Below are 16,532 nucleotides of genomic sequence, written 5' to 3'. Positions count from 1 at the left end.
ATGGAAGGAATGAGCAGTTTAAGAGAGAAAACAAAAATATCATAAACCAATAAAGAGATGAATTGATAATCAGTAAATTGTCTACAATTCAATAGCCCTACATTACAGATTTACCCTGAAGGCTTCTAATAGCTCAGGTCTCACCCAGTTTCAGGGTTACCCTCAGACTGGTCAACAGTTGGGCATACTCCCCACCTTCAGCAGCTCCCACCATCCCCAAATCCAGCAGGCAAATATACAAATCTTGAAAGCATGCAGAGGTCTTTACAATTTTTTGAGAGGGACTATAAAGGACATTTAGATCTCATATTTAGATGACTGGCAGGAAATGTCACTAGAAAAAGACTTGAGATGCTTCACAAGGATGCATCTGTCTGAGCACAGCCTGAGAACCACCGCCTGGTTTTGATGCAGTTTTTAGGATTAGGTAATACTGGATGCCAGCCTCTTAACCACTGCAACAACAGGGTAATCTCACCTGAGACTTCTTTTTGTGAATGTGAATATCTCCTCCATCGGAGCGTGTGCACACAGCACATGTCACCACATAATCCAGCTAAAACAAGGCACCAGAACAAGAAATAAAGGTTTAGAGTTAGAAAAACATAACATTCATGTGCATGAAGCAGAACACATTCTGTCTTAATATTTTTAGCTGTCTCGTTAAAAAGTAAGATGCTTTAGTATTGCCATTTTCTTTATTTTCTTTACTATACTGAAACTCCTACAATTTTCAAGCCTATGTTTGTTTGTTAACTTAGTGATACTGAAATATTTTGCACAGATGCTTGCTGAGGTGCACAACCTATGGGTAAAGAAACTGCTGTCAATATTGTTTAAGACTAGCAAGCATGACCCACACACACAAGCACACTTAAGGCAGAAATGGAAAAGACACCCTCACTTCAAAAAGGGAAAAATAGAAACACTAAAGAACACAAGCAACATGTTAGAGAGGTCAGAAACCAGTACCATAGCCTGCCAAACAACCTGAAAAAAACTTGTAAGGAGTAAGCATGATAGATCTGGATAGAATGCCCAGCTGTAACAGCATCTCTGAATTCTGACTGTAGCAAATGGATTCTGGTTTTATTCAGCACCAAATAAAGGTGGAAACTGCTCTCTGGAGAGAAGTTCTGCAATGAGACTTCTGGGAGGAAGGAGAGAGAATGAAAACAATTTATTTTCCAGGATGTGTGCAATAACCCAGCAGTCTCTCATTCTGAGATCATAATCAACAAAATTTTTAGGGGATCTCAAGTGACTGTAGTAACATTCAGCTTCCCTAAGCACTGACTTAAAATATGAAGTAACTAAGCAACCTATGAGTTAATTACAGAAATAATTTGTGCTCATGTTTCCACCACCAACAGAAAAAGTTTTATTGAAGTTCTGATGTCAACAGCAGCAAAGTCCCTGTGTAATACATAACACCTTTAGTACATTTCCACATAGCAGTTCCCTCTTAGATGCACCAGGATTGTGAAGTCTAATGGAAATGTTGCTTAACAGTCTCATTCACCCACAAAAACCATTAAAGTTTTGCAAAATGGAAGGCTTTGTCACAGAATATAAAATTCAGTCCAGCTTCACTGGATACACGTAAAGATTTTTTGAGGAAAGCTATTAGGACTCCACTGAAAAATAATAAACATCTCAGATTATATTCATTTGGACTCTGAAAGACAAAATTAAAGCCATGTTTTCTTTATATCCTCCAGAAGTATTTAAATTCCCCAAGACAGCGACGAAAGGGGACAGATCAAAGCCTACCCTGAAAAGTCTCTAGCATAAATAGCCCATGAAAATTAGATAAACATTGCTGTTACCTTCTGTAGGATGAGGTTCAAGTAGACGCTCTCTTCCCAGTCAATGTCAGGGTCTCCCAAGCCAGGAAGCTTCTTAGAATCTCTCCGGTAAACTTCAACTTCAACCTGCTAAAAAAATATCCCATCTCCTTGAAAAGTATTACTTAAAGGTACCTATATGCAAAACTGAAATGGACACCAGAAGCTGCACGTTGCACAGCATCCTGCTATATTTTTCTGTCAGGACTGGATTTTGCTGACCATGCAAGGTGAGCCCTTGTGGAAGGTTTTGCATGGAAGTGAAGCTGGAGAGACGGGGATGCCAGGGAGAACAGGTGAGAAAGGCAGGTCTGTGCAGGGGAATCTCAGTTTTGAGCAGCAGCTTCATTTATTCCTTGTAAGTGGCATGGTTTAGCAAAAATGAAAAGAAAATCAGGGATACACACACATATTTATCCTAACACAGTCCCTCGGAACCAAACATGTCACTGGATTAATGCTCAAGATCGTCAAGCAGGTAGGTGTTGCTTGCTCTGCATTAGGGTGGGAGTCTCTGGGAAGATGAAGTCCACGAATTAAAGCCTCACAGAGGACATTTTGGCAACCCCTCTGTATTTGGTTTGCATGGCAAGGTTTGGGGCGGGGGGGCTACAGTGGTGGCTTCTGTGAGAAGCTGCTAGAAACCTCCCCCATGTCTAATAGAGCCGATGCCAGTTGGTTCCACAATGGACCAGATGCTGGCCAAGCGTGAGCCCATCAGTGAAGGTGGTAGGTGCCTCCCTGATAACATATTTAAGAAGAGAGGAAAAAAAACCTGTGCAACAAATTGCAGCAGCAGGGTGAGAATATGTGAGAGCAATAACCCCTGCAGACACCAAGATCAGTGAAGAAGGAGGGGAAGGAGGTGCTTCAGGCACCTTCTCTTGTGGTGAAGACCATGGTGAGGCAGGCCACCTCCTTGCAGCCCATGGAGGTCCACAGTGGAGCAGATATCTACCTGCAGCCCATGGAGGACCCCACGGCAGAGCAGGTGGATGCCTGAAGGAGGCTGTGACCCTGTGGGAAGCCCGCGCTGGAGCAGGCTCCTGGTAGGACCTGTGGACCCATGGAGAGAGAAGCCCATGCTGGAGCAGGTTTGCTAGCAGGATTTGTGATCCCATGGGGGGTCCTGAAGGACTGCACCCCATGGGAAGGACCCATGCTGGAGCAGTTCATGAAGAACTGTAGCCTATGGGAAGGACTCATGTTGGAGAAGTTGGTGAGGGACTGTCTCCCATGGGAGGGACCCCACGCTGGAGAGGGGAAGAGTGAGTAATCCTCCCTCTGAGGAGGAAGAAGCAGCAGAGACACAACGCGGTGAACTGACCACAACCCCCATTCCCCATCCCCTGCACCACCTGGAGGGGGCAGAGGCAGAGAAAAATCAGGAGTGAAGTTGAGCCTGGGAAGAAGGGAGGGGTGGGGGAAGGTGCTTTAAGATTTTATTTTATTTCTCATTATCCTTCTCTGATTTGATTGGTAATAAATTAAACTGATTACCCCAAGTCAGGTCTGTTCTGCCTGTGATGGTACTTGCTGAGTGATGTCCCTGTCCTTGTCTCAACCCACCAGCCTTTTGTTATATTTTCCCTCCACTGCCCAGCTGAGGAGGGGAGTGATGGAGTAGCTTTGGTGGGCACCTGGTGTCCAGCCAGGGTCAACCCACCACACCTTCTTCTAAAGGTTTCACACTGACAGCACTGATTGGACCCAACTGCATGTGAGATTTTCAGCTGTACTGAAAATAAGCAAATGAAAAATCCCAAATAATCTCAGAAAGCAGAAACAACTCTACCAATGCTAACAAACTGAAGCAACTGAGATAAATATAAAACTTGACGATGTAGTACACTGTGATGAACTGTACCTTGACACTTCAAAAAAAACCCCCAAAAAACTCCACAGCATGGCTTAATCTCTGAATTAGAGTGGAATACAAAATAGGGTGACAAGTAGCACACCTAACAGGTGTCAAAGCTATGCACTATCTTGACAGAATACCTGGAAAAGCATTTATTTCTCTGTGTTTGTCAAATATTTATTTATTTTTCTTTAAACACAGTAACATACTTTAACAGATGTTTAAGAAATATCCAGAATACGGTGACCGGTTGACATAGCTATAAACAGAAATTCATGATTTTTTTTTTGCTTTGGTTGGGGCAGAGAGAGAAGGAGAGAGATGATTTGTTAAAAAACAACAGATTGTTATAAAAATCAGGTTGTGCGAATGAAATCAGAGTAAGATTAAGCCCTATAGTACCTGTGCTTTTGTTTCAACTCCTCTGGGAAGGATAAAGCTACAAGACCGAAGTACAGTGAACAACAATGGAACAGTACAGTATTTCAGGATTGACCCTATTATCAGGTGCCATGAAGACTGACTGCACTGTTGTCTATCATTCACTTTTTAACTTACAAGTATCTTGTAGAAATGCCTGTAGACTCATACAACATCATTCTTCTGTTTTGTTTCTGTTTCTACTAAAGCTCCTAACCATTAATTTTTCTATTGGCAATACAATCACATAAACTAATGAGAGTTACTGTAAAAAAACTAATATGTGAGCAGCTGAGGGAAATAATCTAATTTCAATTCTTCTCCAAATAAACAAAGGTGATATTTGCACTTTCATGCCTAAAAGCCTAAAAACACCACATTCACAAGATTCTAGAAATACTCTGTGAAACAAAACCCATCCTGTTTCCGAAGGAAAGACACAACGAGAGGGCTGGGTGAATGCACAACTGAGTAATTCATAGAATGGTTTGGGTTGGAAGGGGCCTTAAAGATCATCTAGTTCCACCCCGCTGCCACGGGCAGGGACACTTTCCACTATACAGGTTGCTGAAATCTCCATCCAGCCTGGCCTTGAATGCTTCCAAAGTTGGTTCTTCTCTGGGCAACCTGTCCCAGTGCCTCACCACCCTCACAGTAAGGAATTTCTTCCTAATACCTAATGTAAATCTATCCTCTTGCAGTGTAAAACTTGTCTTTACCCTTTGTCCTGTCACTACAGGGTAAAACTCCAGCTTTAACTAACACCAGGGTAAGTGACACCAAGTGCTCAGCACTCTCTGCCTCCGCATCCACGGAGCCTTTATTTTACTCCAGACACCTCTTAATGATGAAATTTAAACTTTGCTTTGCAGAAGTCAGCCACTAATGTTTTCTGCTGGTGAAATTAATTCACAAGCTCCCCAGCAATTACAAAGCCACTGCACAACAATTCTTTCACGGAACGTGTGTCCCCCAACCCTGTCACAGATAACGACAGAACACGGCCCTTTCTTTAATCACTTTTTCCCTCTGCACTGATTTAGGGTAGGATTCCCAGGCAGTACAGCCTGCGGGTTAGGCCATGGTGGAGCACCATGAATCACCACCAAGGCTGTTCCCCAAGTCAAGTGCTTAAGCCACACTGTATTCCGAAGGAAATTAATTTAAGGAATTCAATCTTTTGCCAGGCAATAAATCGCACAGGGTACAGATCTCTGTTCAACTGGTCAAACTGGGCAGGACAGAAGCAACCTCCTCCCAGCAAGGAAGGGGCCATCAGCAGCCAGAAGTAAACAGAGGCAGCACTCAGCTGACCTCAGAAAGACAAAATGGACTTCCAAACGCTCTCTGTGGGGCTGGCATCTACTGGATGTTTTTGCAGCTCCGGCTTGCGCCCAGGTAAGCATGCTCGGTGAGCATCAGGGGAACAAACCAGCCCTACCCAGCACCAGGACAGCAGTTACACCACAAAGTCAGCGTTTGCTACAGCAGCCAGTGATTTCAGATATCTTAACGTTCCACATCACTGAAGACTCTGCTTTATGAAAGACAATGAGCCCCCGCCAGGGTGCTGTAACAAGCAGCACCGCTGCTCCTCAACTGACTGGTAATATGCTTCATAGTGTGGGCACCCAAATTACAAGTCACTTTTGAAAAAAACCCACACCCCTTATCTCACAAACACCTCTATCTGCAACATCTCTTTTACTCGTTTCCAGACACTTGTTTCAGAAATAGCAAAAAGGTGTCCATAAGGCATCCTGGCATAAAGCAAAATGCTAAATCCAGGCTGGCCAACACAAACAGCGCTTTCCAGGGGTTCAGTTTCACATACATTGCTGTAGCTCACAAATTAATCTCAACTACCCTCTGCTGCCACTGCACTGGACATGTGAAGGTGGCAATCCAATATTACGTGAAATAAATCAACAGGCCAGTTCAGCTCATAGCAAATGATCCTGCTGTCGTTGGCACACTGTGGAGTCTCAGGCAGGGCCAAGGACGTAGGAAAGACTGGAGCTGACTCCAGTCAGACCCTGCAGCCGCTTGTTCAGCATTAGCCAATAGAAGAGCCATCCAAATCAACCACTTAAAAAAATGTAAAATTTAAAACCCCTTATACAACAAACTTTAAACACAATTCTTCACTGTTCCATACATCTTAATCCCTATTGTTTAAATCAACAATCTAAATTTCTTGGCAGGCTGACCTAATTTGTCTGTGTCCCAAGGAAGCTTGCTTAGCATCTTTACACTTATATTCCTAGTACTATGCGCAAATGGCATATATGCCAAGTATGTAAAATCAAAACCTGAAGCCTCAGAAAGCCCCTTACTCAAACTTCTTATGCAAAAAAAAAAAAAAAAAAAAATTAAAAAAATAAAAATTGCGGCTGTAAGATCACATAGGTACTGTAGAAGCAGCTACCTTAGCTGTCACCAAGGGATTTTCTTCATTTAAGCCCCAGTCTGAACATCAACAAGTACATACTAACCTTTCATATTCAAGTTAAATGTTTCAAGTAAATGTAGGCATTTGGGATTGGCGGTATGGGAGGCAGAAGACCCACGTATTCACTGTTCCGACCTCTAAGTGCTCGGACATCAACAAACTCTCAATGAGCTCCCAGTAACAAAAACCATTATGTGAGTTTTGGTAAGTTATTGTTGCCAGAGCTGAGCACAGCACTTCCTAAATAAAGAAAAACATCTGTCTTGCCAAAGTGTTGCCTTATAGTTACATAGAAATCACATGGTAAATGTGAGCCCAATTGCTTTTTATAGATAATAATATATAAAATAATATATAGAATTTTTATTTTATAATATCTGTATTATAGGATTTCTCAATATATCTCATGCTTTTCATTAGAACACCATTTTGTGATAGTCTAGGCTTAATACATGTTATCACATTTGGCCTTCCGGAGTTAAGAAATGATATGGACTAGAGAACATGATGGATTTCAGACAGCTGAGCCCTCCCTGGAAAACAAGTCTGTCTCAGCCAGGGATCCAAGAGACACTGGGTCTTCTTCCAGGCGTGCTGCTGATTCACTTGGCCATGCCTCACCTCTATGCTTGTTTATCTGGCTTTAGACTAGATGTGCTTTCCTGCAAACGTGAAAAGTTATTAATAGAAAGAACAACGTAAATACTAATTATTTATCCCAGTGAAATCCAAAAGCCAAGCTGGACACTTCCTCATTCAAGTCAAGAAGATGACCTTTCTACAATTTCAGCAAGCTGAAATCCATTACGCCACCTTTATAAAGTTTGCACAGGGTTACTGAGCTAAGGCTGTAACGGAGAATTACATCAGCCAGGCTGACCTCCTACGTGTCACCGACATTTTATCCTGTTACTTCTTCACAAAACCCAGTTAATCATATTTGACTAGACAGTGCCTGGGAAAATACCTTATTTTGAGAACATGTTCCAATGATTAATCATCCTCTTGGCTGAAACTGTGCAACTTCATTTAATTCAGCTGCTTTCCTTTTGCCAGCCTCTGGTTTTTATCATGCCTATTTTCCCTATATTAATAAGCTCTTTAATACTCAGTTCTGGTTGGTGGGTTTTTTTGGTTTTTGTTTTTGGTTTTTTTTGTGATTTATCTTTAAGATGAATGAGACAAAAATTCCTTTAGGAGGTCTCTGTGCCACTGTAGAACTTGTGCTCCTTTTCCACCTCCTCAGTATTTCACCAGTACTGGAATTTTCTGGTACCAGCACAGCACTAGCGTACACACATTTACTACTCCCTCAGGATTGCATTTTTTCTGCACAGCAACATGACTACATGCTAAATAACTTGCACTCTGTCCCTTCCCTGTCCTTCCCAGAGCCTGTGCACACTCCTGGCACTGAAGTCTTCAACTATACTAATAAATGGAGCCATCTCTCCTAGGGATCAGGCTGCGCAGTCTGATGCGCCCTCAATTTATGCAGCACCAATATGTGCCACCTGCAAATCTGAATCCACTGTAATTTTACAACTCCAGTCACCGATCCCTGCAGAGCCCCCTTACAAATATCTCCACCCGAAGTTGTTTTCCCCTTCCCTGCTCCATTTACCACTTCTGCTAGCCAGGATCCCCACCGTCATCCTGCTTTTCCTCAGTCCGTTTCTTTTCCGTGCTTGGCAAATGTTCTGGCTACCTTCCCGCACAGCGCTCACACACTAGTACGGTCCATCCCTGGGACTTCATGGGCTTCTGTGCCACAGTGCTTGTGCCTACTCTGGAGTGACACCAGAGGCCCCAGAGAACCTCACAGCTACTTCCAGCTGCAGCTACTCCCACCCACAACACACATTACCAAAACTGTTGTCAGGAGTTATCGTCTGCACGAAAAGAATATCCTAAGTGCAAAGAAGCAAACTGGTGTATTTTTTAACAGAAATATGCTTTTCTGAGACGAATATATTATGGACTTGTTATCTTTACAGAAGAACTCAAGCCATACAAGACCTTGTACTGGAAGTCAATACAACAGATCTTAAGTTATACACTTACAGACAGCTGGAACACTTTTATCATGAAACCCATCTAAGACCTCAGTCTAGGCTTAAAATCTTTGTGATAAACTGGATACTTTCTCCACTATGCCTATTTACTCCCCAAAACTTCCAGAATACAATCAATATTCTTAATTGATATTAATAAATATGAACACTGGGATATTTGGGCCCTCCCCCTCCAAGCCCCTCACTCAGGAGAGCATTAATCCTGTTCAGTTCCCAAGGCATTAGAGCTGTTTGATGAAAACTGTGTGAATTGAAAATCATCTTGTTTGCACAGCTTAGTACCTAAGCCTTTGAAAAATTCCTGGAAACAAATCTACAATCAAAATTGATACAGGCTGTCAGCTGGGCAGCATGGAAAGCATGGGGTAATAAGAACAGAGTTTACAAGAAGCACCATTTTGTTGGCATTCAGAAGCCATCCAAAAAAAAGCAGATTCTGGTTTTCTATTAAAAAGAAGTCTAATGGGACTACAGGTCTATCTAGTAGTAGCACCACTTTTCAGTTTTTTTCCCCCAGACCACAGTCACTAAAAAACAGTAAAGGGGAGGGGGTTGAACAGATACAGTGAACAAAATTCAAGATTTTTTCCACAATACAAGTTTAGCGAGGAAATACTCCTACTGTCTCCAGAGCCAACCGCAATACAGAGATTGCAATTTGATTTTTAGGATTTTACAGGTTTAGTTCAAAAGATCCAAAAAAAAAAAAATTAGCAAAAGAAAAAGTTTCTTTCAAAAACCGTCCATCTTCTACAAAAGTAGAATTATCCCCCAGTGTGTGCTCACCTCACAGTTTTAAAAGATCCCATCACACAGTGCATCTACCTATTGTGAAGCTAGTGGCTTTCAACATTTGAAGCATCTTGCTCACATTTATCCAAGTATTTCCTTTTACTAGTCCTCCCTGTAGCAAAAAGGTATAATTCCAAAATGGTATCTTAAACACTAACTAAATTAAATGTTTTTTCTAAATTCACTGACCAAAGGAACTAATGTCCTCCTCTCCCATGTTTCCGATCCACCTCCAAATACAGCCCTAGTTTGTTCTGTGCTTTTCGTGTGCATTATCTGCCAGTCACTTGTTTTACTTCCTCCCACTTTAACAATCTTTTTTCAGCACTGAGGTACCTTTAAGTGGTGTAACCCAGCTAAACATTAACAGAGCAAATTAGTATTACCAGCAGCATAGCATGTCGTCATTTTCTGGATAACACTTTACTCTTGGACACCTAATATTCTGCACCTCCACAGGCACTTATTTAAGCATCTAATCACATAGCTGGGATTTATGTGTGGCATCCTGTCTCCTCAGCCCAGCAACTAAACCTACAGCAGAAGGAAACCAGGTAGCTTTGGTACTGGTACCTATGTAGCTGCAACTGCACGAGCCTGGCAGAAGCCAGCAGCTCGAGCTGTTAGGCTTTCTTGTTCCATTCCAGCAGCTCCTCATGGTGCAGCACCGCTGCCACAGCGTGAAGCTGGAAGTAAGGAGTCGTTCCACAGTCTGCAGGTAGTCACAGACACCTACCATACCCCATCTAGACCCTCTCCAAGTGGAATTGTTGGTTCTCCAGGATTCAGGGCACCAGAAGAGCCTCTCCGTACAGATGTGATACTCAGATGCTTTCAGATCTGACTTGCATACAACTGACACAGCACACGGCACTTAGTTACAAAGGTAGACTGTGAAAGATTCTTACCAGTATATATTTCTCTCTTAGGGGAATGAAAGATGTCTTAAAAAAATATTTAAAGAAAATATTTAAAGGGCAACAAAGTAGTGTTAAACGCTAAATACCAGCCATCAAGCAATGTCAGGACAAAAAATATATATATATATATACACTTAACTGTAAATGCAATGTTAATGTAAGTTCTAGTTATATTCCCAAGCTGGGCAGAACATTAAACCCCTTCTTCTTTCTGGATCCTTTAAACACACACATTACAAGTAACTTTAAATGCTTCAAATAGCACCACCAGTGCTACTACAGCAAGACAGTTTATAGATGTGAAGGAGAGAGAATTTGTGACTACAGCAGCTTCTTATTAGAACCAACTGGTTACACAGCACGAACAAACTCTGGGGCATAAGCAGTCACCTTTAGCTCCTTCCACAACAGAAAATAATCTGTTTTTCCCCAACCTACGCAAAGACATCAGTTCTCACTCCCAGACCTCAGTTTTCCAATAACCTGAAAATAGTAGCTTCAATGGTTCTCAAAACCCAATATACTTCTGGACTTCTGCATCATCTCCATGACCAATGTCACCAAGGCTATCTCATTGATATAAATATATTTTGAACACATCAATCAAGCTGTACTAAGGTATTGGAATGCTTAGAAGAGTCCTAAAAGAGGCATTAAGAGAAAAATCCAGGTTCTCTGATGGAAGCAGACCTTCATTAGAAAGCAGATGATAAAGGGCATTAATTTTCTATGTTTCACTTTCACTGTCGCTCTGAAACACTCCAAATCCCAGTAGGCTTGCTTCTAACAATGTTAACTAAAAGAAAAAAAATACATGCAAACTCCCTTATAACTTTCAGAACATTATTTAATTTAAAGATGTAGCGATGCTAAGTTTTAAATCAGCCTCACAAATATCTCAAGCTACTTTAATACACTAATGATGGGGAAAAGAAGCATTATATTGATTTCTGCATCTAAAAAAAAAGAAATAATAATAAAAAAAGAAAATCAATAAGCTCCATGACCTCGATGTAATGCAGAGCACTCTTCCCTGGTCTGAACTTTTAATGGCATTTTTACCAGCAGGTGTCAGGTCTGAGATTATCAGATATTAGAAGGTAGATTCAGTCTGAGCCAAAGCTACCCAGTACCAGAAGAGGTTTTGTCCTATTCATCTTGGTCCTGGGGCTGCAGTGGAGGTAATTCATAAAAAAAGGAAACTAAGTGGAAAATAAGACTGCTGCCTGAAATCCAGCAGCAATACAGACCTGCATGAAAAATGCCGAAATCTCCGCAACGTCTCTGGCTTTAGCACCTTCTCCAGCTCATTGGAGCAAGGCTGGCTGCACAGAGACTGACCAGCCAAAAATCTGCCAAAACACGGTCCAAACTCTTCCTACAGCGTGGAGCTGCCATTACAACAGCGTTTGTTTCTTTGGGCAAAAGCTCCCCACCTCCAGACCACTGAGATGCAGGTCACTCCTTGCTTCCTTGCCTAGGTACTAGAACATATCAACAACATGATGCAATTTGGGAGGAAAAGACAGTACCCCAGGAGCTGCCAGGACTCTGGCATGGAAATAGGACATTTTCTCAGAACATGAAATCACCACAAATGGCATGGAGATCACCAATCTCCAAAGACTCTGGCCTCACGTGTATTTAACAAGCTGGAAGACGTGGCAATAATACAGACCTGTATACGAAGCAGTGTTCTTGTGTTTGGTAACAGGCTGCCAAGCATCACTGTAGATTATACACCCGATAAGACAGCGTGAACTGATCCGACCAAGTCACCCATGAAAATCCATCTGCTCACTCATCCGCTCAGCATTGACAGACCTGTCTTTATTAAATAGGAAGAAAATCAAAGAAGTCTGGTATTTTCTGGAGCATGTAGAGAAGCCCTATGGGAAGAGTGAATCCCCAGTCCTGTCACATAGAGAAGGTGCAGAAGGGACAACGATACAACAGATTACAACACATTATGGTTACTGTAATTTTCACTGGCTGTAACTGTAAAGGACAAGAAAGCCCTCCAAAGCAAAACTCCAATTCCTTTTTCCTAGATACCATTAATTATTCAGAAGTTGCACCTGATCCTCCTGGAATGCACTCCGAAGCCCACATAAAGGCAGCATAATGCCCAGTAGCTATGGCAACTCAACACCCACCTTAGCTATAAAGCTGAAACAAAGCCCACTGCAATAAAGCAACTGTAACCTGTTTTTGTGCAAGAGGCAAAGTTCATCTACGGACAAACCCATCTGTGTTCTAAAAATTTGCTTCAACATTAATTACTTCTAATTCTCTCCCCACAACCACTTTGTATAATCAAAAGCCAAACCAACGGAAAGAGCAGTAAATGATCTAAAAAGCTGACTGTAATTTCTAGTGTATCTGAATAAATCAGAACAGCAAGAAGATAGCTCAGACTCTACTGCCTTGCAGAGGTTCCTTCAAAGGTCCAAATGGGACAAGTTGTGTGCCCCAAAAACGTTGCTCATCTTTTCTGTGATGCAATCACCCAGGAGAGTATATTGATAGCTTTGCACTCCCTCTTCCATTTGTTGGCATAAGAAATGCTGGGTGACTACAACTTCTGCCACTCGCTCGTGACCTGCAGGTGAGAAACTTAGCAACGCAGATCATCCCAAAATGCAGTATTTACACCCTACCTCTGCCAACACCATGCTGACATTTAGCTTCAGCATTCAACTTGGAATATTTACTGCAAATGTTATGTATATTTGTAGGTAAGGACATGGGAGAGCATCTGTAGGTGGAATAAGAGCCTTGGAGAATGGCAGTGGATTACCCTCCCATCACCCAAGCTGCAGAATGGCTGAGGACACATGAAAGGTGCTAATACAACAGACACCATCCCTCCTCCAGCCCATACTAATCAGGAACAGGATTCACAGGTGGCTACAAGCAAACGTGCTTTTTAAATTGAAACGTAAACAAACACTTCACTCTGTTTTGTCACACAATGGGAGAGCCATTCAAATCAAAATCATCCAGACTATGTTGCAAGAATAGTTGCAATATTTCCTATCCTGAAGAAGACACGTTAATTTAAATAAGCAGCTGAACTTGTTGTAAAATGTCTTCCCTCTTCCTGTCCTCTTTCTTGCATCTCTTGCATGTATTTAGAACATCACAACAGTAATCACCCCACGTGAATGTAGGATTGCCAGACAGATGTCACCTTAGAGCAAACTGGCTATGTGCATAAAGGGCTGTAGGGTTACTGACGTAATAATGCATATAATGGGGAAAAAAATACAACATCTAGCTTAAGAAAACGGGATTTACACAACCGGGTTCCTTCCTACTTGCACCCATCTTTCAAATGTGTCAGCTAGCCTCAAACCTGACAGAGGTCTCACAGACTGTATCACCGTGACAATTGGCAATCAGACGCCTCCTCGTTCCTACGCTGCTGAGAAAGGAAAGGGAAGCTCTGTCTTTTTCTCAGACACCATATGCCATGAACCACCCACAGCACCAGCTATCTTTTTGGTCTTTTTGGTCGCTACCAAGGCAAAAGGACTACACAGGTTAAGAGGCATGGGTTGTTGCTGGAGGGACACTGGGGATCAAGCATGGAGATGAGCTGTACTTTGGAAGGGCCCAGGGAATACTGCAGGAACAGAATCACAGCAGTAAGAGAAGCAAGATTAGTCAAAGGGGATTTTTACAGAGATCAGATGTATCCATAGGCCTAGCTATATTATTCTGCAATTCAATTTATTTTGCCCTCTATATTTAATGGGAATGAAATTCTTGCCCATTGAAATTAATAGCAAAATTCTCAGCAACTTCAGAGGAGCTGGCATTTTACCTGAAGATTTTCCAAGTATTTGTAACTTATACACACATAACTCGAAGTAAATTTGACATTGGTGTATCTACAATAGTCTAGATTGAAATGTTTATAAAACAGGCAAACCACTGTAACAGGCAAACTGGATCAGATTCCAAAGAGGAATAATTACATATGAAGATTCACCACACAGGATCTTTTCTTTTGTATCAGAGTAATCTGATGGATTTGTAGACTTACTTGCAGTCCTATCACTAAAAACCACAGGCCTTGTAAGGTTTATTAGTCTTCATGTAAGAAATATAAAAAGCAACAGTAATGATTTTAAATAAGGTAATGAACGCTAGGGAAGCTAAAAAGAAAGTATGTGATTGCATAAAACATTTTTATTTGGTACAAAAAATACAAAAGGCAGGAAAATACTGTATTATAAAAATTTAATTCATATTTTGTTGTCACTTAAAGACTTCACTTGCAATTATTAAACTGGAATGATGCGTTTGAGACAGACAGCCGTTACATGGAGAACCATTACCATGATTTGCATGATATGTACTATATTTTTATTCCTGACAATTGAAATTAATTAAGGAGATTAAAATGGGCAGTGATTTCACCATATTTGATAAGGTTCAGCATGGTTCCCAATCATTTAAGTTTAGCTTTTATCAGGCAAAGAGCTAGAATTATGCTTTCTTTTTTTCATAGTTAACTTGGGATTTTAAAGAAAGTAAGACGACTAGGCTTACTGCTCTCCCTTCTAAAAGTCAAATAGGACTTAAATCCTTAAGGAAATGAGATGATCATGAGCTAGATTGCTTGGGAGCTTTTTCTTGTGCTAACCAAGAGGTATTAGGGATAAAGCCTCATACACCTGTGAAGGAGAGCAAAGCAGGGCTTTCTTCCTTGAACAAAGCTCTGAGCAAGATAGGCTAAAATTCTGATCTTGCACCACTTCATTACACAACGCTCCTGTACCCTCCACGTTCTAATGCACAGTAATGCTGAAAGGCTCAGACTGGGGATAACAGGTAACTGTATCCACTGACCAGTTAACTCATCGCCTGTCCACTCAACAAGTGCAGTTGCAGTCTAAGCTTGAAAACAGCAAAGTCACCTAATGCATAGCCTTTATTCCCTCCCTTTGATTTTACTCTTGATACTCAGTTCTGCAAAGCTATTCCCACTACTCACATGGGTTTCAGTGCTGCTGTAATTCCTTACAATCTAATCTTTCTCCTGTCATATATTGATCTGGTTGCAGATGATGGCTTAATGACATAAACCTGCCCTAAAGTCAACATTTTAGTTTACCTTAGACTGAGAAATGCTCTGATTGTGAAGTCCAGTCCCTGGAATTCAAGGTTAATTATGCTGCTCATCATCCCAACAGATGTGTGTCAGAAGACACAGAGGCAACGCTGCAAACATCCTCAGCTTCCATCCTTTGGCATCCTCTCCTTCCACCCAACTGTACTTTTCAGGGAAGAACAGACTTTGGTCTATGATTAGGTTTGAACTGAACATTAAACTCCAAAAAGAGAAACCCCATATATCTCTAATGAGAGAAAAAGCACACAGGGCATCAGTTGGCAGCTAGAAACAGCAGCTTCCCGTCTCTTCAAAGACGGAAAACACGCTCCTGTAACCTTTGCAATCTGTAGCAAAAAAATGCTGGTTTCCCCCCTCATTTGAGGGCACACACCAAACACTAAGGGTTTTTTTTAGATCCTGCACTGCCTTCTGTTTTCTCACTTTCTTCATTATTACGTGTTTATATCTCAGTATTAAAGAAACCACATTAAAATTAATTATAGCTCTTGCAAAAGTAATTCTTAAGCACAAGGAACTCCTCCCTAACGTAATGTTTTCTTTTCAATGAGCACAAGACATTCCTTCTGGATCAGCAAGTCACAGTCATAGAAAACAAAGACTTAACAAGCCTACACATCTAACTGTTTCCAGTACCTGCATATTGTACACAAAAAAGGAGAATCTGAAGTGATAAGAAGAACAAGTAAATTATAAGACTGAGAAAAACTAATGAGACCCACGGAGCTAAAAGTTGACTTCAATCAACCACGACTGAAATTACTTATGTGAAAAGAATCCAAAGAGCCTAGTTCTGCCTTTGCAACTCCAGCAATAGCAGAAGAGGTATAGAAGATTAAAAATACAAAAAGTGCAAGTCGTTCATCTTACTGGAAGCGCCCAAATGCTTGATGATGCTCATCAAACAAATGAGGGGAAAGCAACAACACGTAAATCGTAAGACACACAGGGTTCGGAAACTGTTTTCCCCCAGCATAGCTCCGGCACCAAGAAAGCCATTGTAACTGTGGCTAAGCAAGACA

At 41.5% G+C, this 16,532-nt stretch overlaps 1 protein-coding gene across 5 annotated transcripts in view; it reads right to left on the bottom strand.

The window, feature by feature from the left end:
- Positions 1–16,532, bottom strand: part of KIAA0930 (KIAA0930 ortholog) — an 81,802-nt gene that overhangs the window by 18,198 nt on the left and 47,072 nt on the right. For 4 of the 5 annotated variants that reach the window (XM_055710635.1, XM_055710632.1, XM_014280001.3 and 1 more), the window contains exons 3-4: positions 1,830–1,937; positions 479–556 (exon numbers count right to left, since the gene is read on the bottom strand). In XM_055710635.1, the coding sequence (XP_055566610.1) occupies positions 479–556; positions 1,830–1,937 (186 nt within the window). The remainder of the gene's footprint in view (positions 1–478; positions 557–1,829; positions 1,938–16,532) is intronic. The other variant, XM_055710634.1, reaches the window with a different exon arrangement.

The sequence above is a fragment of the Falco cherrug genome, chromosome 5, assembly GCF_023634085.1.
Source record: "Falco cherrug isolate bFalChe1 chromosome 5, bFalChe1.pri, whole genome shotgun sequence".
NCBI lineage: Eukaryota > Metazoa > Chordata > Aves > Falconiformes > Falconidae > Falco > Falco cherrug.
Note: the sequence above shows the minus strand (reverse complement) of the source record. Positions and strands in the feature narration are given on the sequence as shown.